Source organism: Vigna umbellata, chromosome 2, assembly GCF_029865625.1.
Source record: "Vigna umbellata cultivar VRB3 chromosome 2, Vumbellata_1.0, whole genome shotgun sequence".
Lineage (NCBI taxonomy): Eukaryota > Viridiplantae > Streptophyta > Magnoliopsida > Fabales > Fabaceae > Vigna > Vigna umbellata.
This window is the reverse complement of record NC_142166.1, coordinates 3,177,598-3,204,715: the sequence shown is the minus strand read 5'-3', so window position 1 is coordinate 3,204,715 and position 27,118 is coordinate 3,177,598. Positions and strand designations below refer to the sequence as shown.

Genomic DNA, 27,118 nt, shown 5'->3' with positions numbered 1-27,118 from the left:
GTCAAATGCAATGATCATCCGTGTGGATGTGAGCAGATGGAGATGCTTCTCTGGAGCAAGCGCTTGAAGAGGAAGTTATTGCTGAAGATAACTTAGTTGAAGTTGAAGTGAAGGCCGAACAGTAAAGGCGTTCGGTTTAGTGTAGTTAGAATAGCGAGCGGCTGTGAGCGAGCGCTCTTTTGTTAGTTGTAAATATTAGGACGTTCGGTAATTGTTTTGTAAACCGTTCGTCCTCATTGTTTTGTAAACGCTCGTAACTTATGAATGCATTTAAGGCCGTTCGACTATTATCGAATTTAATCCTTGTTATTTTAAGACTGTTTTGTCATATTGATAATTGTGATTATTCTAAGTATATAGTTGATGACTGTATAATTTTGGGATGTTACATTATCAAAGAGAGTTAAAAACAACCTACTAACAATATGTTAATATTAATAAAAAAATATTTGAAAAAAAAAACTATACTTTCACACACATAAATTTTTTACATTTATTTGATATTAATTTTTTTATTTTAAAAAGAAATACAAAAAAATTATTTTTTATAACCATTTTATTTTTATATTATTTTGTGTTACCATATAATTACTCAAATTAAAATATATTTTCGATTTTTACACTCAAAACATTTTCCTTTTCATTAAATTCACCTTGGATACCGATATCAAGTTTTGAAAAAGTCATAAAGTGTTGAACAAACCATTCTTAATGCATTCAAGGTGTAGGTCAAACTTTTGCTCTTTTATATCTTCATAGTTGTTTGCATAGGTACCAATAATACATACATACCTCTCTCTTTTTTACCTTAGGATGCTACCAACCATTATATCTAATATCTTATATTACCAAATCAGACCCACTCCTTCTTCAACAGTTAATCATAGGTAGTCTATATTATAAATTTTTGTTGTTGCTAGTTTAAGTTAAAAATTTATAAATCTCTTGAATAGGGTTTTTATTTTTCATTTAGTTAAAAATTTATAAATCTCTTGAATAGGGTTTTTATTTTTCATTTAGTAAGTCTCATTTCTCAAATTAATCAAACAGTAAAAAGCAATATAGACATCTACCTACAACCAGAAGTTTCATATAAGGGTAGGGACCTATATATATTTTCATCATTGCTATATTGCTAATATGGGTTTCTAAGTTTTCACCATGCTTCTTATGCTTTAGCTGTTGAGGTCTCTGCTAAACTTAGCCTTTGACCTAATTTTGTAAAATTAAAACTTAAAACCTTTCTGTTAGTTATAAGATCAATTCATTAAACGTATATTTACATTAATCTAAACCACAAATTTTGCATTACACCATGAGTATGGTGATAAAACAATACTATTATTTGCTTAATCAAAGTAGCATTTAACAATATCAGTTACTTGATCGGTGTTAATGTATTTTCATATACAGGATGTGTTATTGGTTGAAAGTCGCAACAAATAGCCACGGAAACAGAAATGATTTTGAATTGTATGCCATAGGCCTTAATAATAATAATAAATAATAAAACAGGTCTTGATGTGTGAAATTGTGCCATTTGGAGAGTTTAACGTTAATCTCTCCATCTCTTTCTACCTGTTTGTTGTTCCCACCAACTGATCTACTTCAAAAAAATCTACTCCGTAATGCATGCTCTTTATTTCAAACGACTCCATTCGTTATTTGTTACTTATTACTGACGTTGAAAACAAACATCATCTTTCTCTATATCTAACACCTTTCTTCCTCTGCACTTCAGATCACAGCAGAATGGGACAAGAATCAGATCACAAAACCCAGTTAGTGTTGGAGATTTGCTCCATTTCCACACGTTCACTTGGCTGTGTTCATACACTTCTCTCAAACCCTGCTAAGCCAACTTTCATAGATTGGTATTGCATTCTTGGAGTGAGTATTTCATACATACTATACTACCACTTTTCTCTCTTCTTTTATATGATCACGCTAATTAATCTCTCCATATTGGGTTCTCATAGGTGGAAGAAAATGCAGGGTTGCTCACCATCCGCCAGCAATACCATAAACTTGGTAGGCTTAACTCCTTTTTTTTCTTCTTTTTTTCATGGTTTTTTTCTCCTGTATAACAAGAACTGTTGTTTTTGATTCAGCCCTGCAACTTCATCCGGACAAGAACAAACATCCAAAGGCTGAAATTGCTTTCAAGCTTATATCTGAGGTGAGTTTCTGATACACAGTGTTCTTGAGTAAAGAAGTTAATTAAACGCTGATTGGATAATTTCTGTAGGCATATATGTGTCTGTCTGATGCCGCAAAAAGGAAAGGTTTTGACTCAAAAAGATCTAAAAATTTCTGCTTTGAGTGCAATAGAATTCCATATACATCTAAAAAAGTCCCTGTCCCTGGCAATTCCAATGGGTCGACACGATCTTACAAAGTTCGGAGAAATATTAAAGAGATGAGAGAAATGTTGAAGGAGGAGGCTAAGGTTATAGAGAAGTGTCTCCGAGCAAATTTGATGTCAAAAAAAGAGTCTCCACTGTACAATCCTGCAGATTACAGACATGGAAGCAGATTTCTGCATAAAGTTGAGAGAGAAGTTCCTGTTTTCAATCCATTGAAATACTTGTACCAAGGATATCCTCATCTCAGAGATCATGTTCATCACAATTGGGAGACATGTTGGTACTTTGATACACAAAATCTTGTGCAGAATCACAAGGGAGAAGCTAAGTATGGTTCACCAGTGTTTGAGGTCAGATCACAGAATAGATTTCCTTATCAGCCATCATGATTCTAGCTTCAAAAATTTAAAGTCATTCTGTACTAAATACACATGTTCGTTGTGGATTTGTATGAGCTATGATACTGCTTAGATTCTCTCAGAGAGAATGTGTATGTTCCTTACAGTAGACCCACTTTTTTATCAGAGAAATTATATTTTGAACAGTAAATTATTTTGTAATATATATTTATGAACTTAAAAAAAATGTAATATATATCTTTAAATAAAAGATATTATTAATAATAGCCACATAGTTAAAAAAGAGCGGTTATATCTGAATTCATGCTATCCAATATATTATTTCAGCAAAACAATTGAAAAAAATACATTATTGATGCATAAAGTTTCTATAATAATAACAATATACTATACTAGACAAATTGTATGTTATAGCTATAAAAAATAGGTGTTGATGCTACCACATAATTATTGCTTACTAGGGTTGTTGCTCTTGTTACGTATACTAATCAACCTCAAAAACATTCTTTTTTTTTTTTCAAATTATCCCTGTTTCTTCCTTGTTCCTCTTTAATATATGAAGTCACATTTATCTTTTATTAAGAGTGTGTGTTTGGATTTGAAAAATATATTTAGAAAAGTGAATTGAGTATATTTGAAAAGAAAATGAAGTGAATGTGAAAATCTTTGAGTATAAATTCTAAAATATTGTTCATATATATATATATATATATATATATATATATATATATATTATATTATGAATGATTTAGCATTTGAATATAATATATTTTTATATATAGATTAAATATTTTATTTTAAGTATAATTCACACAATAATTGACAACATCAATATGTAAATTTTATTTGTATGATTTGTAATATCAAGCGTAGTTTCTTTGGTTATCTCTACAGACACACATATATAAATAAATTATGTAAGCTCATAAAATATATTAAAAATAGAAAACACCAACTCTAACAAAATAGTAAAAGTAAGATTAACTTTCTCCGAATCCAAATAATTATGTTAATATTTGAATAATTAACACAGTTTAATTTATGTGATTTAAAGAGTAAAGTCAATATTTTAAAAATTACATTTGCACATTTAATTAAATAAAGATAATTATCTCTATATATAATTGACTCTTAAAATTTAATTTGGTTTACCACCACTTTTTTAAACAATTAATTATAATTGGATAAAGTTAATATTATTTTTATTATGGTGAGAATCACTACCTTTTAATTTTATTTTTTAGTCTGTTTATAAATTCAGTAGAATGACATAAATTTATAAATTTACATATTGAAGTACTAATTGAAATCACTTTACTCTTCTTTCACTGGAGTGTGAAATAAGCGTCATTTGCTTAAATAAATCCTTTATAGGCCATTTCACCAAAGCAAGAGAATATCATGTTTCAACAAACTAACAATTAAAATTTATTCCATCTTCTAAAAAATCACAAAATTTCTCAACTCTCTGACCAATGTGTACACAATTATTCGTTTTCAAATTATTTACATAACTGAATGATTTAAGGGTTAACAAGATAAGATGTTTGTGTTTGAAAACAAAGGTTAAAAGAGATAATTATCTTTAAATATGTTTTTAGTTTTTAAATTTTAATGTAAATCAAATCTCGTCTTTATTTCAAATTTTGATATAGTTTGATTGTAAAATTTTAAAAATAAATTAATATATATAGTCTTTCTAATTCATCTGCATTAAATTTATTTAATGCGTCAAACCTTGTTTTAAGTTGGTATTTAAGTAGTTTATATTGTCTTTTGGAACAACCTTTAACATGTAAAAATGTTAGGTTTTGATGATTATATCTATTTATTTTTAAAATTTTGATACAAAAATGTATCAAAGTTTGAACTAGAGAGACAATTTTTAATTTTGTATCAACTAGAACATATTTAACGCTTATTGGTTACTATAACATGAATGATGATGGTGCCATTGATGATGACATAATAAATTACGTTAATGGTGACAGTGACGTGATAGTTAATGTAATAATGGTTGTGACGTGATAGTTACTTGTGACGTGATAGTTATTGTGGTAATGGGTGATAACGTGATAGTTACGTACTCTGATAATGATGGTGACGTCGTGATAGTTACTCTGATAATAATGGCGATATAAATTACTTTAATAATGATGGTGACATATTTGTGATGGTCTCTCATGTTAATGATGACTGCTAATTTATTTAAAAATTAAATTTAACACTAAATTTATTAGATTTTAAATTGAAGAACACATTTATCAAGATTCAACATAAATTGATATTGATATATTTTGTTGAATAATTTGTTAGATTGATAGCTTAACATTTGACTTTCATTGACTTGATGACCATATAATTTACATAAACTTCAATCTTTATATTTGACATTTTGTTACCTATTTTATCCATTAATAACTAATAGGTATTTCTTATGTTCTTTAATCCAAACAACATCACTAAATGATACAAATTTGTTGTTTTTAGCCATGCTTGCCCTTTTATCATCATCTTAAGGTGCATTCAAATTTGATTGAAATTAAATTGTGCATCCATAAAATTCTTTGACTCACAACTTTAAACTTCATTTACCAGAACAATAAGGTTTGGTAAATAATGATCTTGAATACATGCATGGTTGATAAAGTTAAGTTGGATACAAAATTTTCCAAACATAATAGTATATTATAAGAAAATCCTTAAATAGCAATCAATTTTAAAGACAAAAAATAACTATCAATTTATAAATTTAAAATTATTGGTGTTACATACTAATTATACTAATTTAGATGCTAATTCTTTTAGTATTTAATGTTAAAGACCAATTTAGATCTAATTCACAAACTAATTATAATTTTTTATTTATAATAAAAACTATTGTAGAGACCAATAATTTTAAATTCATAAATTAATATCTAAATTGAAAGAAGTTTTCTGTTTTCTTTAGTAAAAAACTTCCTATTTGTCAGAATTGACATTATGTATTAAGTAAGCAAAACGTTACCCTGATTTTTATTATTTTTTATTTTTTTAATCAAATTCAATAGTTAAAGAATGTCTTAAGAGTTTTTTGAAGGAGAATTTTCATTGTTTTATTGTCAGACTTTTTAGAAAAGTAAAAAAATTTACATTATGCACTGAATAATGTACTTAATTTATATCTTCCACTTCTAAGCTGAATTCTTAATATATATAATTAGTTCTAAATATAACGTAAAAGACTTCTTTTATACTAATGTTATAAACTTTCTATTTCGATAAATCTTTACACTTTTTATTTTGCAAAACTTAATTTATCAAAAGTCTTTTAAAAATAGAAACATTCATTATCTTTTATTATCTATTTTTTACGTATATGTGAAAAACTTTGAACTTTATTTAAACTTCCACTTTTAAAGTTAGCCTATTATTTCAATTCTTAATCTTTAGGTATATTTTAAAAATTAATAAATTCCTCTCCTAAAGTTATATTATCTAAATAACATATAGATTTTTTTTATATAAAACATTACAAATTCTTTATATAAATAAGTGCCCTTTAATAATTCTCATTCAAATACACTATTAATTTTTTCTTGTAAATTTAAACTTAATTTAAAAATAAAAAACTGAGAAAGATAATTAAGATAACAAATAAAAGAAAAGGATGATGAAATAAAATATAGCCAATGTTGTATCTCTAACATGAGTTTTCTTTTTTAAATATATCTAATGTTGTAAAAAGTATTTTAATAATTATAATAATTAATAACAATATAAAAGCATTAATTATAATTAATGAGCTGATTAAAATACTATTAAGTTTAAAAATATTTAAATAAAGTAAGACATTTTTTAGTATTATTTATTAGGTGTGATATATTTTCAGAAATCATTAATAGTTTTTGTTCAGTTATGCAAGAAAAGAAAATGAGAAACGCGTGAAGAAGTCAAAGAAGTAATTATAATTTAGAAAAGGGACAAAAGAATGATGCAGTGTTTTTGACCAATGGTATACAAATGTGTCTGTCAATCCATTCTCATTCTTTGTTTCCTTATCAACAATTACTATATAAACTATGATGTTTATATGATAGATCACTCACAACATTTGTGAAACAAAAAATCACTGAAAAACACATCAAAAGAGCATAGTTATAATTTCATACTTTTCATGTTCGATTTTCAACCCTAGTTGTAAATCCTTGTGTTTTTTTTTTTCAGCACCCAAAAGCTATTATTTGTTTGTCGTGTTCAATTTCCAACCTTTGTTCTAAATCCTTGCCTTTTTCTTCTAATTCCATACAAATTAGAGGAAAAAATGAAATCTTTAAACCAAGAATTGATGTTTCTCATTCTTCAATATCTTGATGAGGAGAATTATAAAGACACTGTGCACAAGTAAAGCCTTTTTTCTTTGGGAGACACACAAGATTTGTTTATAGATTTATTTATTGTTGATGTTGTCGTGACCATAAACATTTAAAAATATGTTTATTTTTTGTGTTGTGTATGGATTCAGGTTAGAACAAGAATCAGGTTTGTTCTTCAATATTAAATATTTTGAAAAGAAAGTTTTGGCTGGAGAGTGGGACGATGTTGAGAAATACCTATTTGGATTTACAAAAGTTGATGACAATCGATACTCCATCATGACATTCTTCGAGATTAGGAAGCAAAAATATCTAGAAGCTCTAGATAGGTTATTAATTAATGTTATTTTTTTTTGTAATTACTTATTATAAGTCCATGTTAAAGTATTTTTTTAATATTTTTTCATACTAATTTCATTCAGACGAGACAGAGTGAGAGCTGTTGAAATTCTAGTGAATGATTTGAAAGTTTTTCAATCGTTCAATGAATACTTATTCAAAGAGATCACAAATCTTCTAACCCTCAATAATTTTAGGTAAATATTTCGTTTTCTATTTTATTTTATTTTATTTTATATTATAATTATATGATGTTGTTGGCTAAGAATTTGAGAATCGATATTCTTTTGTTTTATTGTACTTGAATTAAGGGAAAATGCACAATTGTCAAAGTATGGTGACACTAAATCAGCTCGAAATATTTTGGTATTAGAGCTTAAAAGATTGATTGAAGCAAATCCTATCTTTCAAGATAAACTCACATTTCCTTCAATTAAATCATCTCGGTTAAGAACCTTGATTAATCAAAGGTAACAGTGTGTGACTTCAACATTATACAACATTATTTTTACAATGTTTTTTTTTTTTTTTTTTTTTATAATTGATGATTAAGAATGTTTGTCAATATTTTCTATGTAGTGTGAATTGGCAGCATCAGTTGTGCAAGAATCCAATGCCAAATCCAAACATTAAAACTTTATTTATTAACCATTCTTGTTCACCTGCAAATGGATCTCCTTCACTTGGACAACATGTTGGGGTATGGATGTAGTTTCAATATTCATTAATAAAATATTTATTTATATATACAAACATTTCAATATTATTTAATTTTCTGCAGCCATTTACACCATCCCAATCTGCATCTAATGTTAATACTTTAGTGGGATGGACATTGAATGAGATTCAGTCCACATCTTCCCAAATACCTGTAGGTGTTGCTTCCTCATTGTCTGCTCCCACACATCAAGGTATATTTGGGTTAATTTTTAATTTTGAAGATGTTTTCTTTTATTAGGGTACATTATTTTCTAGGTTTATTAAAATAAACAAATGAAAAACATAAAAAGATTTTCTTAGCATCTAATAAACTTTGGTGGATAGACAAATTTCCTTATTAATTGTATAAGAATTAACAATGTTTTTTTGTTTCATCAAGTGTAAGAAATAATTCGATTTCCCCCTTGCATAATTTTTTTTTCAATTGTATATTGATACTAATAAGTTGATATAATTTTAACTAATATCTATCTTTTAATAGTATAATTCTCATATTGTCCATGTTGTTATGCATTTGGGTTATTAATTCTTGAAATGTTTGTTTGATGAAATGTTGGAGACATGTTATTCAATTTCTTATAGCCTCCAATGCTCTTGGAATGTTGGATTATCTACACAATGATCAAGGACAACTAATGACACAAATGCGAACTACACAACGACATGTAGAAGAGGTGCTAACAAAAGTTTGACATGTTTTTTTTTTCTTCATGCAATTGGATTTCCATATGTATGATGTAATTAAAACTCTTAATAATCTATGTAGGCTACGTACAATGCTACACCGCAACAAACATCTTCCATCTTTGATGATCTTCCTAGAATTGTTGTTTGTACATTGCAACAAGGTTCAACAATTACAACAATGGATTTTCATCCTTCTCTTCATTCATTACTTGCTGGTAGGTTGGAATAATCAATTTAATGTCTTGTTTTATGAGGAATTCAATTCTATTACTGACTTAGAAAAATAATTTATGAAACAGTTGGTTGTGCAAATGGTGACATTTCACTTTGGGAAGCAGGACATCAACAAAGAATTTTATCAAATCCTTTCAAAATATGGAATATTTCTATTTGCTCTGTCTTATTTCAGGTTTATATTGCATTGTTCAATTGCGTAGTTTTTAAGATTTTTTTTACAAAAATATTGTTTATTTGTAGCTTATTGACTTGCATCTTATACTTAGGACTTTAAGCAAATATTATAACAATTACATTTCTCCAACTCATTAAGAGATCCTTCTTAACCTATTTAGATGTCATTTTTTTATGTATTATGTATTGTAAATTTCATAAGAAAATTATCTATGAAAATGGAAAAAAAATGTGGAGCATTTTTTTTATCATATGTATTTATTATTTATTAGAGAGAAAAGGTCAATATTTTCAACATGTATGGAGCTGTTGTTTGAATTTATGGTAAAAGATAACATGAAGAGGAATGTAATGTTATATATAAAATATTATTGTCTCTACCATTCGCGATGAATTGCATCCAATGAATGAATTATTTTATTTTCCTCATTTCATCATAAATATATGCAAACAATAAAATGGTAACATTAATTTATTCCACCATTTTACTATTTTTGCATCACATTAATTGGAGTACTTGTTTTGTCCTATTCCATTTACTCACCATTAAATATCCAAAGGACTATTTTTATCACATTAAGTTGGAGTACTTGTTTCGATTATTTATAATTCAAAATAGGAAATCATAAGTAATATGATGGAGATGTTTACTTTCATTAATCATGAATTCACAAGTCATTAAATATGCTCAATTGCTACACTTATTACTCAACTTCAAAATCAACATGATTTATTCTTCATCTTCTATTCCATTTGTTTATTTGCACACTGAATTTCTATTTATTCAGATTGCCATATGTTTATGTCATAGTTAGAGTTTATTGAATTCCACTTTTACACAGAATGCACTTTTGAAAGACCCGTCTGTATCCATTAATCGTGTATTATGGAGTGGTGATGGAGATTTTATTGGTAAGTATGCTTTAAGAAATTTTGGTTCTATAGTTTGTTTCTCAATTAGTGGTTAATAATACAACTTTTTTGTTCTTTTCAGGGGTTGCTTTTACAAAACATTTGATTCATTTATATATCTATCAAGCACCTAATCACCTACAACCATTTTTAGAGGCACGTTGGTGTAAATTTCAATAATAATTTAATATAGTTTTTGTAATTTTTTTACTGATGTATTCTTCTTCACTACAGATCGATGCTCACGTTGGTGGTGTTAATGACTTGGCTTTTTCTAATTTGAACAAGAATTTATGTATTGTAACTTGTGGAGATGACAAGTTAATAAAGGTAAATAATTAGTTTTTGCTATGTATTAGTTTATAGACAAATTAAATTATCCTTAATTATATTATTTTGTAAAATAATGTTATAGGTATGGGATTTGAACGGAAAAAGGCTTTTCAACTTTGAAGGTCATCAAGCACCTGTTTATTGTATCTGTCCTCATCAAAAGGAAAATATTCAGGTAAAATTTCTCTTATTGATCTTGAGGTATCACCCTAAACTATGATACTTTTGTTTGTTGTAAGTTGATAAGAAAATATGGTTATCATCTAAATTTTTAAACTAAGTATATGAAACCTAATGCAGAACTTTTGTACTATGATAAATTAAGAATTCTAAAAAATAAAGCTTGTGGAATATAATCTAGGAACTAACATCTGTCTAGTCGTATGTATATATATATATACAGTTTATGTTTTCAACTTCTATTGATGGGAAAATCAAGGCATGGTTATATGATAACATCGGCTCTCGATTGGACTACGATGCTCCTGGACAGTGGTGCACCAGAATGCTCTATAGTACTGTCGGAAATAGGTAAGAAAATCATGAATAACACAACATATATATCTATATATATGTCATCAATTTTGTAATGAGTTATGATTGTTGTTTCCTATTTTAGACTGTTCTCTTGTGGGACAAGTAAAGATGGAGATTGTTTCCTAGTTGAGTGGAATGAAAGAGAAGGATCACCAAAGAGAAGATATTTTGGGTTTGGAAAGAAATGTAATGGAATTGTGCAATTTGACACAACAAAGGGTCGTTATTTGGGTGCTGGTGAAGATAATCAGATTAAGTTTTGGGATATGGATAATGTCAATGTCTTGTTTAGTACAGATGCTGAAGGAGGTCTTCCTGTGAGTAGTCTTTGTACTTTCCAATTTTTTCTGTCATTTTTAGAACATTGTTTGATGCAGTAAACTCCTTGTGTCAGAATCTCCCTCGTTTGAGATTCAATAAGGAAGGGAATTTGCTTGCTGTTACAACATCAGATGGTGGTTTCAAAGTCCTTTCTAATTCTGAGGGCATTAAATACTTTAGATCTCATCAAACACTTAAAGCTCCACTTGGAACAAAGGTTTATTTTTCACATTATCCATTATTTTTTCCTTTTTACTTATAAATTCCATGTTCTATATACAGTATAGTGTGTTCAACCTCAGCAAATTAGAATTTGCAAGTGTTTCACTAACTTGATCTTTACTTTTTTTCTTCAAGAATGGGAGTGATTCTATTCCTAGATGCATAGAGAGGAAAGGAAGTTTGGATCATGCATCGCACAAGGCTAAAGTTTGGGAAACAACAGAAATAATTGACCCCATTCAGTGTAGAACAATTACTCTCACAGATAATGCAGATCCCACTAACAAGGTATTTCTTGCAACCTTTCCTTTTCTACATAGTATTCTTAATTTGTGTTACCTATGACTTTTAATTAATATGTTTTTGTTTGATAAATAAAATCTTGTTTTTACCAAGGTTGTTCGCCTTATTTACACAAATTCTGGGGTTAGTCTCATTGCTCTTGGCTCAAAAGGGATTCAGAGGTTGTGGAAATGGAGTCGTAATGAATTGAATCCAAATGGAAAGGTAATATTGTACCCTTAAACCAAGGTGTTTTATAAATACACAACACATACGTATTTACATATTTGAGTTTCTATTACATATGATGTCTTTATTTTTGCTACCTCCTACACAGTTTTTCACATAAAGATCTAATTTTTCTTATGTTTGTTCAAAAGGCCACAGCAAGTGTTGTTCCACAACTTTGGGAACCGAATAATGGTATTGTGATGATTAACGATGTTCCAAACTCTTCTGAAGCAATATTTCCCTGCATGGCACTCTCAAAGAATGATTCCTATGTTATGTCTGCATGTGGAGGAAAAATTTCATTGTTCAACATGATGACTTTTAAGGTGATAGCAAAACTCATTTATTAATATACTTTGTTATATTATTAATATTTTTTCTCTTACAATTTTAATTTTTTTTGCTGTGTTATTAGGTTATGACAACTTTTATGACACCTCCACCTATTCCGACCTGTCTGGCTTTTCATCCTAAAGATAACAATATTGTTGCAATTGGGATGAATGATTCCACAGTTCACATTTATAATGTCAGGGTGAATGAGGTAATTACTTCAAAGGTGTTCTAGAAATTAACCTCGTTTAATTAGAATCACATATTGATTTGACTTCTCTTTGTTTAGGTCAAATCTAAATTGAAAGGTCATCATGAGTGTATCACTGGTTTAGCTTTTTCAGCTCGACTCAATATACTGGTTTCATCAGCCGCTGATGCTCAGGTATGTTTGTTCAATCTATTTCATATTTTTCTTGGAAAGCTTTTTTTTAATTTATAATTTCACAATAAAAAGAAATTGTTTTGGGTGTTATTTGTAGCTTTCTTTTTGGAGCATTGACTCGTGGCATAAGAAAAAATCAGTATCAATCCAAATGCCTAATGGAAATACACTTGTTGGTGATACTCAAGTGCAATTCAACAATGATCAAATACGCTTGTTGGTGTGCCATGAGACTCAACTTGCAATATACGATGCTTTTAGAATGGAATTGATTCAAAGCGTAAGCACTTATTTTCCCTTTCATCCTCTCCAAAACAATGAAATCACACTAACTTATACTATGATTAAATTTAGAATTAAATATATTTTTAATTTTTAAATTTTGATGCGAAATTAGAATTTCTCAATAATATATTTTAATTTTAAAAATAAATTAATATAATATTTTTAACTTGGATTATATTCAATTTTATTAATGTATTAAACACGTTTCATATTGATGTTTGAATTATTTACGTCATTTTAACACGTTTAAACTCAAATACCAGTCTGAAATACAGTTTAATAAGTTCAAATCTAAAACAGAGTTTAATGAGTTCAAAAAATCATGTCATAAGATTAAAACAACTCTTTCATTATTTTTTAAATTTATAAATTAAAGTATATTAAAGTTTGAAACATGAATGAATTTTAATTTCAAAGTTCAAATTTAAAAACAAAATATATTTAATTTTTAAATTTATTCATGTTTACATGAGTTAGTGACATCTTGATGTTTGGATTATAGTGGGTAGCACAAGAGTGGTTGATCGGTTCCTTATCATGTGCAACATATTCATGCAATAGCCAACTAGTTTATGCTACTTTCCCTGATGGAAATATTGGAATATTTGATGGGAACACACTCAAGGTCAAATGTCGTCTTGCTTCATCAGCATACCTACATCAACCCACAATAATAAGGTTTTCCAACACTTCATTAATTTATTATCTCCTTATATATATATTTGAGATATATCATATGAGAGAATATATGAATTCATGTCATTTTCTTACACTAATCTTAACCTTTTCTTTTGTAGGAAAAATGTGTATCCTATAGTTGTTGCAGCTCATCCTGATGAGCCTAATCAATTTGCAATTGGACTTTCTGATGGCTCAATTAAGGTTATTGAGCCTAGGGAGTGTGATACCAAATGGGGAAATTATTAAGACATATGTTGATAGTGTGACGAAATATGGCAATAATCATGAAAATAATGTAACTTTGAGCACTTTCAATTAAAGATCTTATTCATTTACATCATTTTAAACTTTTGGTTCCTTAGTTTTTTTTCTCGATGATATGGTGTAAAATTATTGAGGTTGACTGTTCCTTCTTGTGCTATATTTTCACTAATTTATTCAAAACATGTATTAATGCAACCCCTCAATATAATTCAATTTAAATTTTGCAAAAAATACTAATTGATCGTAGGCTTAAGATAAATCAATTAATTTTATAAACTATCATGAAATTAATTGCGTTAAAATTAATAACTAAAATGTATATAAACATATAGTTCACACGAAAAATTCAATTATAATCATATTAAAAAAAATGATGTGATTTTCGTATAAACATTCTAAAATATAGGAACTAAACGAGACAATGTCACGTGACACTGTTATTTATATATAACATTCGACACTGGTACGTGACATATATGATACCACTCACATAACACAATAATAATTTTTATACTGACAAAAAAATAAAAAAATAATGATAAATAAATAAATAAACTAAAAAATAGTACAAATAATTTAACATAAATAATCTTGAATCATTTTAGCAAAGATTCAAAGTTAACTGAAAGAAAAAGGAAAGAGGTAGAAAATTGAATAATTGAAAAGAAAAATTTACCAAATATAAATTTTAGCTTGACTTGCACCCAAATTCATGTTTTTGAAGCTTTCAACAAGAACGGTCAGAAATGCTAAATCAAGTATAGTTATATATCCTTGAGTATAATTTGCACTATTGGAGTGTTTTTGGAGAAACTTGAACATGTGCAGTTTGAGTGGTTTGTCATTGATGGGAAAGTAAAGAGTGATGGAAGTACATTGAAGATGTGTGGTCCATGGCATGACCAAAGTATCAAAAGGCAGTACAAGTCAAATACCTGTTTGGCCCAAAACGCAATGGAGCGTGCAGCAGTAGGTTTTGTGATTTGTGGTGTATTCTTGAATTCATGTTCTTGTTGCAGACTCATGTACTTCAAAACTGTCCCTATTCTTTTTTCTTTTAACATATTATCTCAGTATGTGTCTCTTACCAATGCTGCCTTCAGATAATAATAGATTTACCATATATAATTATTAATCCACACTGATTAGTTCGACAGAAAAATATTTTGTACACATCAAGTTTTCATAATAATTTTTCTCTTTTTGCATGTTTGGAAAACGTAAAACTGTGTTGAAATACACTTTTTATGATGTGAAAAAACATTAATGAAAGGATTAAGTGTTGATGTGAATCTGCTGATCCCACTTCAGACCATGTCATATTTTTTGTGGACCAAAGGTGGTCGTAGTACAGCATGCTTATAGACACAGTCTGTGTATTGATTTTCCTTAGAATGTAATCCACGCATCCTAGTACCAAATGAATTATATATATATAAAGAGTAAATATATATTGCATGTTTACTACCACTGCTACTGCAATATATTTACCTGTTTTGCATCCAAAAAAGGTGCCTAATATCATCATGCACATAGAAAGGAATCAAAGGACACACTTGACCACAAGTTCTACCCATGAAAACTGGTCCTTTTCACAACACATCTAACTCCATAATGAGATGGTGCAACATGAAAGCAGAACAAAGATTCTAGGAAAACCGTAAGATCTTGTGAAGTACTACACAAATGTGACACCCATGATGCCTGTTCTCAGAAATCAGTACCAGAATCAGAAATTTTCTGCCAAAAACCCATCAGTTTGCTTTAACTCTTGCTGCCTATTAAAACTTGAACATCATGGAAACTTTTCCTTTTTACTGTCTTTTCTTACTTTCTTTATCCTTATTATGGTACATCTTTTCCCCCCATAATTCCCTGGTCGTATCTCAATATCTATAAAACAACAAATGATATTTTTTTACAACATCACTTTTACTGTTTTTATTATTATTTTGTTTCAAAATGAATGAATAAATAAACAGGACATACCATAAATAAAAATAAGACTTCTTACATGATAAATTTGGTAACTTTTATGATAGTTATTTCAAAAACCAGAATGAAAAATTGTTAGATAAACTTAAACAAGGATAGTTAGAAAAATGTAAAAAATAAAGGTACTTCTTAATAATAATTATAAAATTCATTAAATTCTAATTTCGTAGTAGTTCGATAACTGTGTTTAAGACGAGAAGTTCATTAATAATATTTTAATAATAGTTGGGTGCATATATTAATTGTATTTTGGTAGTAGATGTATTAAATGTATATGATTGAAGGAATAAGGTAAAAGACCTATGTATTATTTAAAAATTCACATAACAAGTCATAATATTATAGTGTATCTTAAGAAAGACTTGTCAAAAAATTCCTCATTGTTCGAGGGCTTAGAAAGAGCTAGAGAAATAGATGGTCAATCTTACAAACAATATGTCATTGTCCAAGTTAACAAAGGTGGTCAACTAGTATGAAAATGTAAGTTCTTCTTAACTCTAAGAAAAATTAGAAGGTGGCTTCAAATGATTTCGAAGAATGAATCAACACCATAAATTGGTCGAATATCCAATTGAAAGCATTGAAAGAAGTACCTGTAAAGGACAAGGTAACTCTATATATCTTGTACCAAGTTGTGGATGAGTCTGGCTTTGAGAATATTGTAACTGCAAAATTCTCAAAAAAAACACGACACATTTTGGAGAAGGCGTATAAGGGATAACAGGTTTGACATAAACTTTCAAGGGAGAGTTGGAGAGCATAGGATGAAGGAGTCTGAGGGAGTAGCCAAGTAAATCTTTCAAGTTGAAACAATGGCAAACCAATTTGAAAGAAACGGAGAAACACTGCCTACACTAGTTGAGTAGCAGAGAAAATCTTGAGGTCGTTAACCGATAACTTTGAGAACATAGTATGCTCTATTAAAGAGTCTAAGGACTTGTCAATGTTATCGGTCGAAGAGTTTGTCGATCATTTGAAGCGTATGAGCAACGAAGAAGGAAGAAGAACAAGAAGTCTCTTAAACAAGCACTTCAAGCAAAGGCAACCATAAAGGGAGAAGCTTAGAACACTCAAGGGAGAAGACAATACCAAGGAGGTATAGGAAGCGATCCGGGTAGAAGTCATGGATAGAAAGAGGAGAAATAACAATCCAGCCAACAAAATTGGCATGAAAAAAAGATGATGTTAATGGAGAGGAGGTCGAATCAAGCAACTCAGGCGTTGAGTTCTTCTAGTGTGACAAGTATAGTCATTACGCAAAGGAGTACAAATCGATTAAGTGCTTTAGTTGTGGTAAGGTTGAACATTTCGTAAAAGACTGTCGATCTGAAATGAAAGAGAATAGACAACCAATCTTGCCGAAGAAGTTGAAGAAGAAGCGATGTTGTTGTTGATGGAATATAGTCCAAACAACTTAATGGGGTGCCTGGATAGCTTAGAAAGATTGACAAAAAGTGTGGAGAACATGGATAACTTGGACTTGTGTGAAGACGAGCTTGTTATTCAAAGGTTAAAGCTTGCAAAAAATGATTTGTGACAAAGAATTGTAAAAGAAGTTAGAGGCAAGTTTAGAGAGAAGGAAACAAGTTTTATATGAGCAGCGGGAACTTAAACAAATGTTTCAAAATGGTAAGAACAATTATAAGAAGAGAAGGATTTGAGAGCTGCACTGATGGTGCAAGATGAGAAGTAACGACTTGCAATGGATGAAAAGATAAATGCGATTAAGTACAACAATACGTGGGAATTGAGCGATCTCTCAAAAGGAGTTCAACCTATTGGCTGAAACTTAGTTACTAACAAGTCGGCTACATGAACAGTAAAGAAACCAACAAAAGACAAGTGGGTCAGGGTTAAGAAGAAGTCAACCAAAAAAGACAAATTGGCCACTGAGATAGTAAAGAATCCAATTAAAAACAAATTGATTATCGAGAATGGAAAGAATAAGTCAACCACAAGGAAAGTAAAGTGATCGTGAAGAAAGCAAAAAATATAATGAAAAGAGTATGCAAGGTGTGAAATGATTTACTACATGTAGGAAGCCAAGATAAAAGAATCAAGATGATGAATAAAAGAAATATTTAAGTTTTCAGAAAGGATTTTTAGGTAAATTTAAATGAAAGTGATTGGGAAAATACAAAAAATAAGAATGCTTCTCAGTAAGAATTATGGAATTCATTAAATTGTAATTTGATAGTAATAATTGAGTAGCTGCCTTTAAGGTTGAAAGTTCATATAGTATTTTGGTAATTAATTGTATTTAGGACAAAAATAAAGGTCCCATAAATAGTACATGTACTATTCAAATTTTCATTCAATCATAATATCTGAGTGTATTTTCATCTAGACTTGTCAATAAAAATAATAACAGAAAGTGTGAAAGAAATTTGCATTCACAAAACATGACTGTTAAAATTGAAAATTCAATACATATATAATAAGGATGTGAAGCAAATGAGACTGAAATAACAGAATAGGAAAGGAAAACAGAGAAGTGTAGTTGTACTTGACTTGGAGACCCCAACTTTGGCTTCTTGCATGGTCCTCTTCATTATTGCTGCATTAGCCTAATAAGGTTTAAGTCTTATCATGACATGTGTTTAATTTGGACAGAAAGCTCACTTTTCAGTGTTGTCTTTTGGTTTTTTCTGCACACACCAGTAATAATTTGCTGCAGAAAACGACCTATGCAGTTCTCATATTTTATTTTAGTCCTATGGGATCTTCATGTCTTGTGCTTATGTGGAACTTTTCATGTTGGCCCCACCCATTCTCTCTTATCCATAATCACTCTTACTCATCCTCACCCTTTCGTTTTCTCTCACAATCAACGTCCTCTCTTTGCCATGTCCATTGTCACAACTCACAACAAATGCTAATACATTCACATTTTCTTGCCTTCAGTTTCCTCCATCACTGAAATAGTTGCACCAACGTACATTCTACTGCTAAAATTTTCTGACATCTCCACATGCAGTTATCATCTTTAGAATATGTTTAGATACAATTCATTTCAGTTAAAGGATTTGACCATGTAATACTCCATATTTTACACATTTTTGTATGAAAAGGGTTGTGGCTAATCGATATGTGATCTACACCTTTGACCCAGATGGTGGGAAAGGAAAAAGAAAAGCAAAGGCTAGTTTGCAATTATTGACAGAACTTTGAATTTCTTCTTTACAAAGAGATTGAACAGAGAATAGGGTTATCTCAGATTTATTTTCTTTTTCACACACAGCTACCAAACCTATATATAGCTGACCATTTACAGCTGGTTGAAGAGAGATTCAAATGAGCTCTAAGAACATGTGATTCCAAATTAAACAACTCTAATAATTTTACCTAATATTTATAGTCAATGAGATTAATGTTATTTGCATGATTCTGTCATATCTATATCCCTTAGGAACTAAGTATCATTGGAACCTAATTGTACCCATTATGTTATTATCTTAAAAAAACATCATTACATAAGAAGGACAACAATCATAAGAAAACATAGTTATCTTTTATCATAAGGTTCTTTTATCATAACAAAAGCAAATTGATTTAGTCACAGTGAGGGAGGATTGTGACACCTTGATTAGAAGAATGCAGATGCAGTAATCCAATCTGCAGACAGGTTTATTGAGGACTGTGCATTAATAACTATTTGCTTATATATATTTAGGAAAAATATTCTTTTTGACACCTAAATTATTTATATTTATTTGACTTGTTTATTTTTTATTTTCTTTTTTCTTTTTAAAAAAAACACAAAAGTTTACGCTGATGATCATTTTATCTTTGTATACTCTGTGTCAAATGAACGTGAAAACGTGTCATCTACCATTATTTGTCTATTTAGATATAGAAATTGGTTCTGTGTTGTTGAAACACTACCACAAATGAGTTAGTGGAATCATTCAAAATCAACATCATGCATGTACTTTGAACTGCCATTTGTTTTGGTGCGATGTAAAAAGTCTTCAGGAATGTGTATGTAGCAGTGTAGGGGAATGGGAAATTTGAACGTAAAAAGTCGTGAATTTTGATATCTTTCTGATTGGAATTAATTATCTGATTAGCTAGTTAGCATCTTCATTTCGTATTTGTCATATTTTTTATTTGTTTTTTCGTCCTTTTCATTTAGAGAAGATGTGAACAAAAGATTCATTAAATAAATATACAGTCTTAAAAAGTGTTGCGTTTCTATTCTAAAGATGTCTCTTAAAAAGTTTGTGGGACAGACAGAAGTATGATGATGTTGTTGAGAAGTGTGGATTCTTTCCTCAAGACTAACCAAAAGAAAGAAACAAAGTAGGGTTGAACCACATATAATTTTCTATATGTTGATTGCATCTTAGTCATATTTATTGCCAATTCATAATTAATAAATTAATTAGTTCTTCTTCGTCTCCACCTCTCCATCTTCTTCTCCTGATTAATGATATGTTTTTGACTCTGAAAAAGTTTATAATTGTGATGGTGCTTATTTTATGATGTTCATGATGAACATGTAAAAGAATGTCAGAAAGCAAGCATCACATTTTTATTTATTATTATTATTATTATGATTATTATTATATATATATATATATATTATAAAAAAATTAAAATATTAAATGTGTAGATGTGTTCTTACACTTAAAATAGAGGGAAGATAAACCAGGAAAGTTCCAATTCAAATATATCTTTTCTCTATTTTTTATTTATCACTTTTTTTGAGAAAAAAAAATTGTTGGTTAAGATTGTCATTTTTGTAATTAAGTTGATTTGACATGACTAAGGAACAACCAAGAACATGATAATGAATTAAGATACAGATATATGCAATTTTTTGTGGTTTTTCATTCTTTTTCACTTAATTCAAATAATCTTATTTTTTTTTATTATACTTTTTTCCCCACTCCCTAACAGGATTAGATATGCTACTAATTCAGTTTTTCATTTCATATTCGTCTGTATTATACATAAAAAAAATTGTTGTATATCCTTTTAAGTTTCTAACTACATAAATTTAATATTGTATGTTAAAGAAGAGATTAATGTATTGTGAAGAAAAAAAAACCTCAGTAATTTATAAATAACTAGTAATATGGCTTTTTTTAAAGATAAAAGGGAACCTAAAACGAAACATCTTTTAAATACCATTCTTTTATAAGTTATAAAAAGTTGAAAACTAATTAATCTTGAATTGAAATTTTCTTTTAAAATTTAATTTTATGAACTTTTTTTTGAACTTTTTTCTTCAATGGAAGCTTTTTTTAATATTTTTTTAATCATTGGATCTTAATATTTGTTTAAAAGAAGTTACATAGTTAATATAACCTTGTGTGTATTGTTTATATATTAAGAAATGTTTATTTTAAATTGCAATTAGAAGATACTTTATATGTTCAAAATATTTATTTGCTAAAATTTAGTTATGAAAAAACATTATATTATACATCGTACAAACTAAAATATTAGTTATTTTATAATGTATATCAGCAAAGTTATGTGCAAATTTAGAAAATTCAAATTTAATCAAATGAAAAGAAAATAGTTGTTGATGCTTAGTTATCGATTTTTCTATATTTTTATAATGAAAAAAAAAATCACTTGTTCCATTTTGCACATTTTATTCATTTTGATTGAAATGAATTGTCAGTAATCATTATTGTATTGTTGTGGTATTTTTAAAATTACAACACAGATACAAGAAAATATTATTTGGATATGCTCATATGTCAACTTATTTTTAAAATGTTTAACATGAGAAACCATTTTCAATTTTCCAAAAATCTAAATTTGGAAAAACATGTTTCTAATATTTAATTTATTTTTAAGAAAATAACAGTATCAAGAAACAATACTTCTTGTAGAATGATTTGCTCATGAGAGAAGTCAGAATCTAACTTTCCAAAGTTGAAATTAAAAATGTTATAAAAAAATATTATACCATATCAATTAATCTTGAAATAAATTAAACATGTTAATAAATTCAAAAAAACCTATTTTGAGTGAAGGGTGTGGGAGTGAAGTGAGTGAAGCCAGGCTAGCATCTTTGGCATGATTGATGTGGGTCCCACCCTCCCCCATTTCTGCTCTGTCAATCCACATGCATTTCCAAACTTATTCTCATTCGCTCACCCACCCTTGCATCCTACTCTTTCCACGTGTCATTCAGGGGAGCCACTTTTCCCTTTCAACATCCTCCTATTTCATCCCACGTGTCACTCCCAAATACAAAACCCTTGAATGTTATCACTCCCCATCCCACTAATCAGCCTCTCAGAAATCTTAATGTTAACAAACAAGAATAATAATGTTAACGTTGTTTTGTATCTTAGGCGTTCAGTGTTCGGTCTTCTGCTCACTCACTCATTTGCTAACACGTGCCAAAACAAAACACACTTCAAACAATTTACTTTGCCTGGTAAAACTCTGACATGTGAAAACACCCCCCCCACACATACACTGTTCCTTCTGCACTGCAGGCACAATCTATGAGGGCCGTTACGAACGATTTTGTCGGCGAGAGACGTTAATAATCATGTTCATTAACAGGGGTAATAGCCAATTATTACAATTAATTTACCTGTTTTTCTGCTTTGATTTCTTTTTTGTCTCCTTATTGTTATTCTCTCTCTTTCCACACCTTTTTTTTCTCTCACCATTATTATGTTTATTTTCTATATTTGAATTAAGATAATTAATTAGTATATGTATGGAAAGCAAAGGCTGTCATTAGAAAAAAAAATGAAATGGTTAGTAAATATCTGTATATACATCACCATGTTACATGTAGGAAAGGACTATTAATCTTCTCCTTTTCTGTGCGAAGATTAATGCTTATAATAATACTCACAAAACTGGAATAAAGCTGCTTCTGTTCCCCGTGGCTGCTTCTTCTTCCTCTTTTTTTCTTTCTCTCTCTTTTCTCTCTGCTTCTGCTGCAATTTCTTTCTCTTTTTTTTTTCTTTTGGTTACTTGTTTCTTGTCTTCCTTGGAGTCTGACCCTGTTGCCAGCTTTGACTCAAGAAGATGTTTGTAAGTACGTTTTCGTGGTTTATTTTGTTCTGGTTTTTTTTTTTGTTTTTGTTTTTGCTATGTTTGTGGTCTTTTCCTTTTGACTTTAGACCTTGTTTCAAATCTGGGGGTCATTGATAAGTAAGAGGGCATTCTCAAATTCCAATCTTTGGTTTGGTTTTAGATAAGTCAAAGTATGAGTGATGGGTAAATGTTGGGTCTTGTTCTGTTGTTTGGTCACGCATGTGGCAGATGATCCATGCCAATGATGGGGGATTCAGATGGATCAAATTTCATTCCATTTGATCTGATAAACTTGCATTCTTCTTTCAGATTGGAATTCTCTTTCAAGTTCTTAGTCATCTGATGGGTCTGTGTGTGTGTGTGAAGTGAATTGTTTGGTCAATGATGAGATTGTTCATTTGTTTCTATGCCAGTTGAATTGTGATTGGATTTGGATTTGGATTTCGGTGTGATTAATTATTGAAGTTGTAGGATATCTCCTGAGAATCAATGGGTTGCATTTTGCTTTTTGTACACTCTTTCAGGTGGCATTGCTCTTGCTTGTGGCATTGAGCAATGCCGTGAGAGTTAGCGGAGATGGTGGGCAATGTGGTTCCAACCCAACACTAGACCCAAGACCACACAGTGTCTCCATTTTGGAGTTTGGTGCGGTTGGAGATGGTAGAACACTCAACACCATTGCATTCCAGAACGCCATCTTTTATCTCAAGTCATTTGCCGATAAGGGTGGCGCTCAGCTCTATGTTCCTCCCGGTAAATGGCTCACCGGAAGCTTCAATCTTACCAGCCATCTCACCCTCTTTTTGGAAAAAGGTGCTGTCATTATTGGATCTCAGGTATTGCTTCTCTTTCCACTAACTTTTGATTGGTCCTGCCTTTTTCTGCTGATCCTTTGCGTGTAGTGATGGTTCATGTTCTGATGGGGGTGCGTTTGTATCTGGTTTCGGTTTTTACATGCTGTTATTACTTGTTTAGGATCCATCTCATTGGGATGTTGTTGAACCCTTGCCTTCGTATGGCCGAGGCCTTGAAGTTCCCGGGGGAAGATATCAGAGCTTGATAAATGGATACATGTTACATGATGTGGTTGTAACAGGTTTTGTCATCTCCCAATATTCTGTTTCTTTCCTGCAAGATTTCATTGGTTTGTTTCTCGATTGAATTTTCATGTCTTTGTGTGATTCATCAGGTAATAATGGAACCATTGATGGCATGGGAATGGTTTGGTGGGAGTGGTATAGCTCCCATTCCTTGAACCATAGCCGTCCTCATCTGGTTGAAATTGTGGCATCTGATAATGTGGTGGTTTCAAATCTTACATTCTTGAATGCCCCAGCTTATAGCATACACCCAGTCTATTGCAGGTATATTATATATGTTCTGTTCTGTTATTCTTCTAAACAGTAAATGAAATTATACTTATTTTTCAAGGGTCGTGTTGATTTAGTTGTATGTAATTTGATGCAGCCATGTACATATTCAAAATGTTTCAATCTCTGCTCCTCCAGAATCCCCTTATACTGTTGGTATAGTGCCAGGTTTGTAACAAACATGTTATCATTATCTTTGCTTTTGGTCCTTGTTGTGGAAATGACATTGCTTCTAAAATATGATTACCTTACCAAACTTTAGTTAGGGTGACTTTGGTAACCTTTGTGCAATACCTGTTTTCAGATTCTTCTGAATATGTGTGTATAGAAGATTGTATTGTTGGCATGGGATTTGATGCAATATCTCTTAAAAGTGGCTGGGATGAGTATGGCATTGCCTATGGCAGGCCAACTGAGAATGTGCACATCAGAAGGGTGCATCTTCATGCATTTTCTGGCTCTGCTCTTGCATTTGGAAGTGACATGTCTGGTGGCATTTCAAATGTTGTAGTGGAGCATGCTCATCTTATGAAATCAAACAGTGGCATTGAGTTTAGAACCACAAGAGGAAGAGGTGGTTATATGAAAGATATTGTTATATCAGACATAGAAATGGAAAATGTCCACACAGCAATTGCTGCCACTGGTAACTGTGGTTCTCATCCTGATGACAATTTTGATCCAAATGCACTCCCACTATTGCATCACATCACATTGAGGGATGTCACAGGCACAAACATTAGCATTGCTGGAAACTTTGCTGGAATAGAGGAATCCCCTTTCACAAACATATGCCTTTCCAACATAACCTTGTCAACAAATTCTGTTTCTCCCATGACATGGGAATGCTCAAATGTGTCTGGATTTTCAGACTCAGTGCTCCCAGAACCTTGTCCTGAACTTGGAAACCCCTCATATGATTCTTCTTCCTCCTGTTTCTACCTTGTGAGTATCAGTGGAAAAACTGCAGTGCAGTGATAATTCTTTCTCAATACAACAAGATTCTTATTCTTAAGTTCCCTTTTGCTTGATGTTGATGAAGAAGTGAATGGCCATTTTCCATCAAAGATCAGACCACATTCTTTCCAATAAGACGGTTGTGAGGATTATTCATTTTTTCATCTCTTAGATTTGCGTTCTTGCATGTTCCTATCAGCACATTATTTGTACAGCTTCATTTCTTCATTCATGTGTAAGGAAATTTTGGTAGTGCCAGCCACAGGAGGACTCAAAGTTTCATAGTTTTGCATTAGTGGATTTGGATGTAAAGCATGTAGTGGATTTGGTGATACTTCAATTAAACAAAGTTCAACTTTTTTTCATCGTTATCCAAGTCTTGATACTGATGCATGCCTGCAATCTATATATAATCATGTTTATTATAACAAGATTTTTGCAACCTTCCAATTCTCCACTTGATAGATTACGTTTTCATGCTTTAATCTGTCTCGATTCAATTGGAGCATTTCAGTGCTTATGACAGTTTAGTTTGTAATGAAATTTGATGACAGTGACAGCATTATTTTCAAATCTGATAATCAACAGAAGTCACATCTCATCGAATAATGAAGTGGGTGGCTTCAGATTTTCTCAACTAGCATAAAAAAAATACATATATCTATACAAAATTAAGAATGAAATATTTTTACTAATAAAATAATTTACTGGAAAAATTAATAGTTACTCGTAATAACTTAATTAAATTTTATTTGCAAATATAATTTTATAATTAATTTAATAGAAATATATTAGTACATCAAATGATTTGGGATATAATTTAAAATTATTTAACCTGGAATATCATTATTCCAATTTATGTAATTTTAAAGTTTAAATTATTTTGAATTTCAGTAATGTTTCAACAACGTATTTCATGGTTTGGTTTGGATTAAGAGGTTTTATGATAACAATATTTGACCATTTCATATAGTATAAGCTGTTGAATCCAAAATTGGGTAAAATGGTGTTTGCGACAACTTATTTTCCCCGTTTTCAGTTATTTTATTGAAAAAGTTTCTAAAAAAATTATATAGAAAAATGAGATGTTATATATTAGTTTGTCATATAATGTTATTTAAGAAATTGTTTCCGCAAATTTCTTCATAATCATTTACAAACTAAAATTATTAGTTTGTGTACTTTTTTTAAAAAATAGAAAAGTTATATTAGAAACATTCCACAAATTAGCTTGTACTTTTGAAAATTTTAATTTAGTTTTTTTTATTTATTTCTCCTATAAATTATTATAGAGATGTATGTCCAACTATATCCTAATTTTGAAGGGAATTGAGCATGCCAACTTTTGTTTTCTACTTTCTCATCACTAGCCATGGTTGAAAAATATTTCATTTTTCTCGTAATGGACTTGGACAAATCATGAATGTAAAGGGTAATAAAATTTGAAGGTTGTACCTAAAGTAGTAAAGTCCACAAGCTTTATAACATTAGTCATGTGTGCAAAATGGTATCATTCTTGTTTTTGCTTGACCTATCCAAAATTCTAATTTATTTCAATTTTTTGCTTTCTTCTTTTCTGTCTATATGCTAATGTTTTTCTGTTTGGTAATTTGAGTTTCTTACTCCTCCAACTACTTTATTTATTTAGACTGTTCAATCACCCTCTAGTTATAACCATCAGATTGATTTTAACACGTCTATTTAACAATGCTAGCTAGATGTGTTAAGATACAAACAAAATCTTACCTTCATT

The 27,118-nt window shown here is 29.9% G+C and overlaps 3 protein-coding genes across 3 annotated transcripts; all 3 read left to right on the top strand.

The window, feature by feature from the left end:
* Positions 1-1,397: 1,397 nt before the first annotated feature.
* Positions 1,398-2,909, top strand: LOC148203213 (uncharacterized). The gene is made up of 5 exons (XM_088108058.1): positions 1,398-1,625; positions 1,742-1,890; positions 1,980-2,031; positions 2,112-2,179; positions 2,249-2,909. Exons 2-5 carry the CDS (start codon positions 1,753-1,755, stop codon positions 2,753-2,755), a joined length of 765 nt encoding a protein of 254 aa, XP_087964184.1. The 5' UTR covers positions 1,398-1,625; positions 1,742-1,752; the 3' UTR covers positions 2,756-2,909.
* Positions 2,910-6,833: 3,924 nt separating this feature from the next.
* LOC124833078 (topless-related protein 2-like) lies at positions 6,834-14,099 on the top strand. Its single transcript, XM_088107571.1, has 24 exons — positions 6,834-7,108; positions 7,230-7,409; positions 7,503-7,616; positions 7,731-7,889; positions 7,999-8,119; positions 8,201-8,330; positions 8,722-8,813; positions 8,906-9,041; positions 9,126-9,235; positions 10,080-10,149; positions 10,232-10,305; positions 10,384-10,479; positions 10,565-10,657; positions 10,886-11,013; positions 11,102-11,336; positions 11,414-11,557; positions 11,698-11,850; positions 11,959-12,069; positions 12,225-12,401; positions 12,491-12,619; positions 12,698-12,793; positions 12,891-13,073; positions 13,581-13,756; positions 13,876-14,099. The coding sequence occupies exons 1-24, from the start codon at positions 7,029-7,031 to the stop codon at positions 14,003-14,005; spliced, it is 3,117 nt and encodes a 1,038-aa protein (XP_087963697.1). The 5' UTR covers positions 6,834-7,028; the 3' UTR covers positions 14,006-14,099.
* Positions 14,100-22,754: 8,655 nt separating this feature from the next.
* On the top strand, positions 22,755-25,736 carry LOC124833084 (putative polygalacturonase). Its single transcript, XM_047307462.2, has 6 exons — positions 22,755-23,035; positions 23,563-23,874; positions 24,014-24,134; positions 24,228-24,402; positions 24,506-24,576; positions 24,713-25,736. Exons 1-6 carry the CDS (start codon positions 23,030-23,032, stop codon positions 25,384-25,386), a joined length of 1,359 nt encoding a protein of 452 aa, XP_047163418.2. The 5' UTR covers positions 22,755-23,029; the 3' UTR covers positions 25,387-25,736.
* The last annotated feature ends 1,382 nt before the right edge of the window (positions 25,737-27,118 follow it).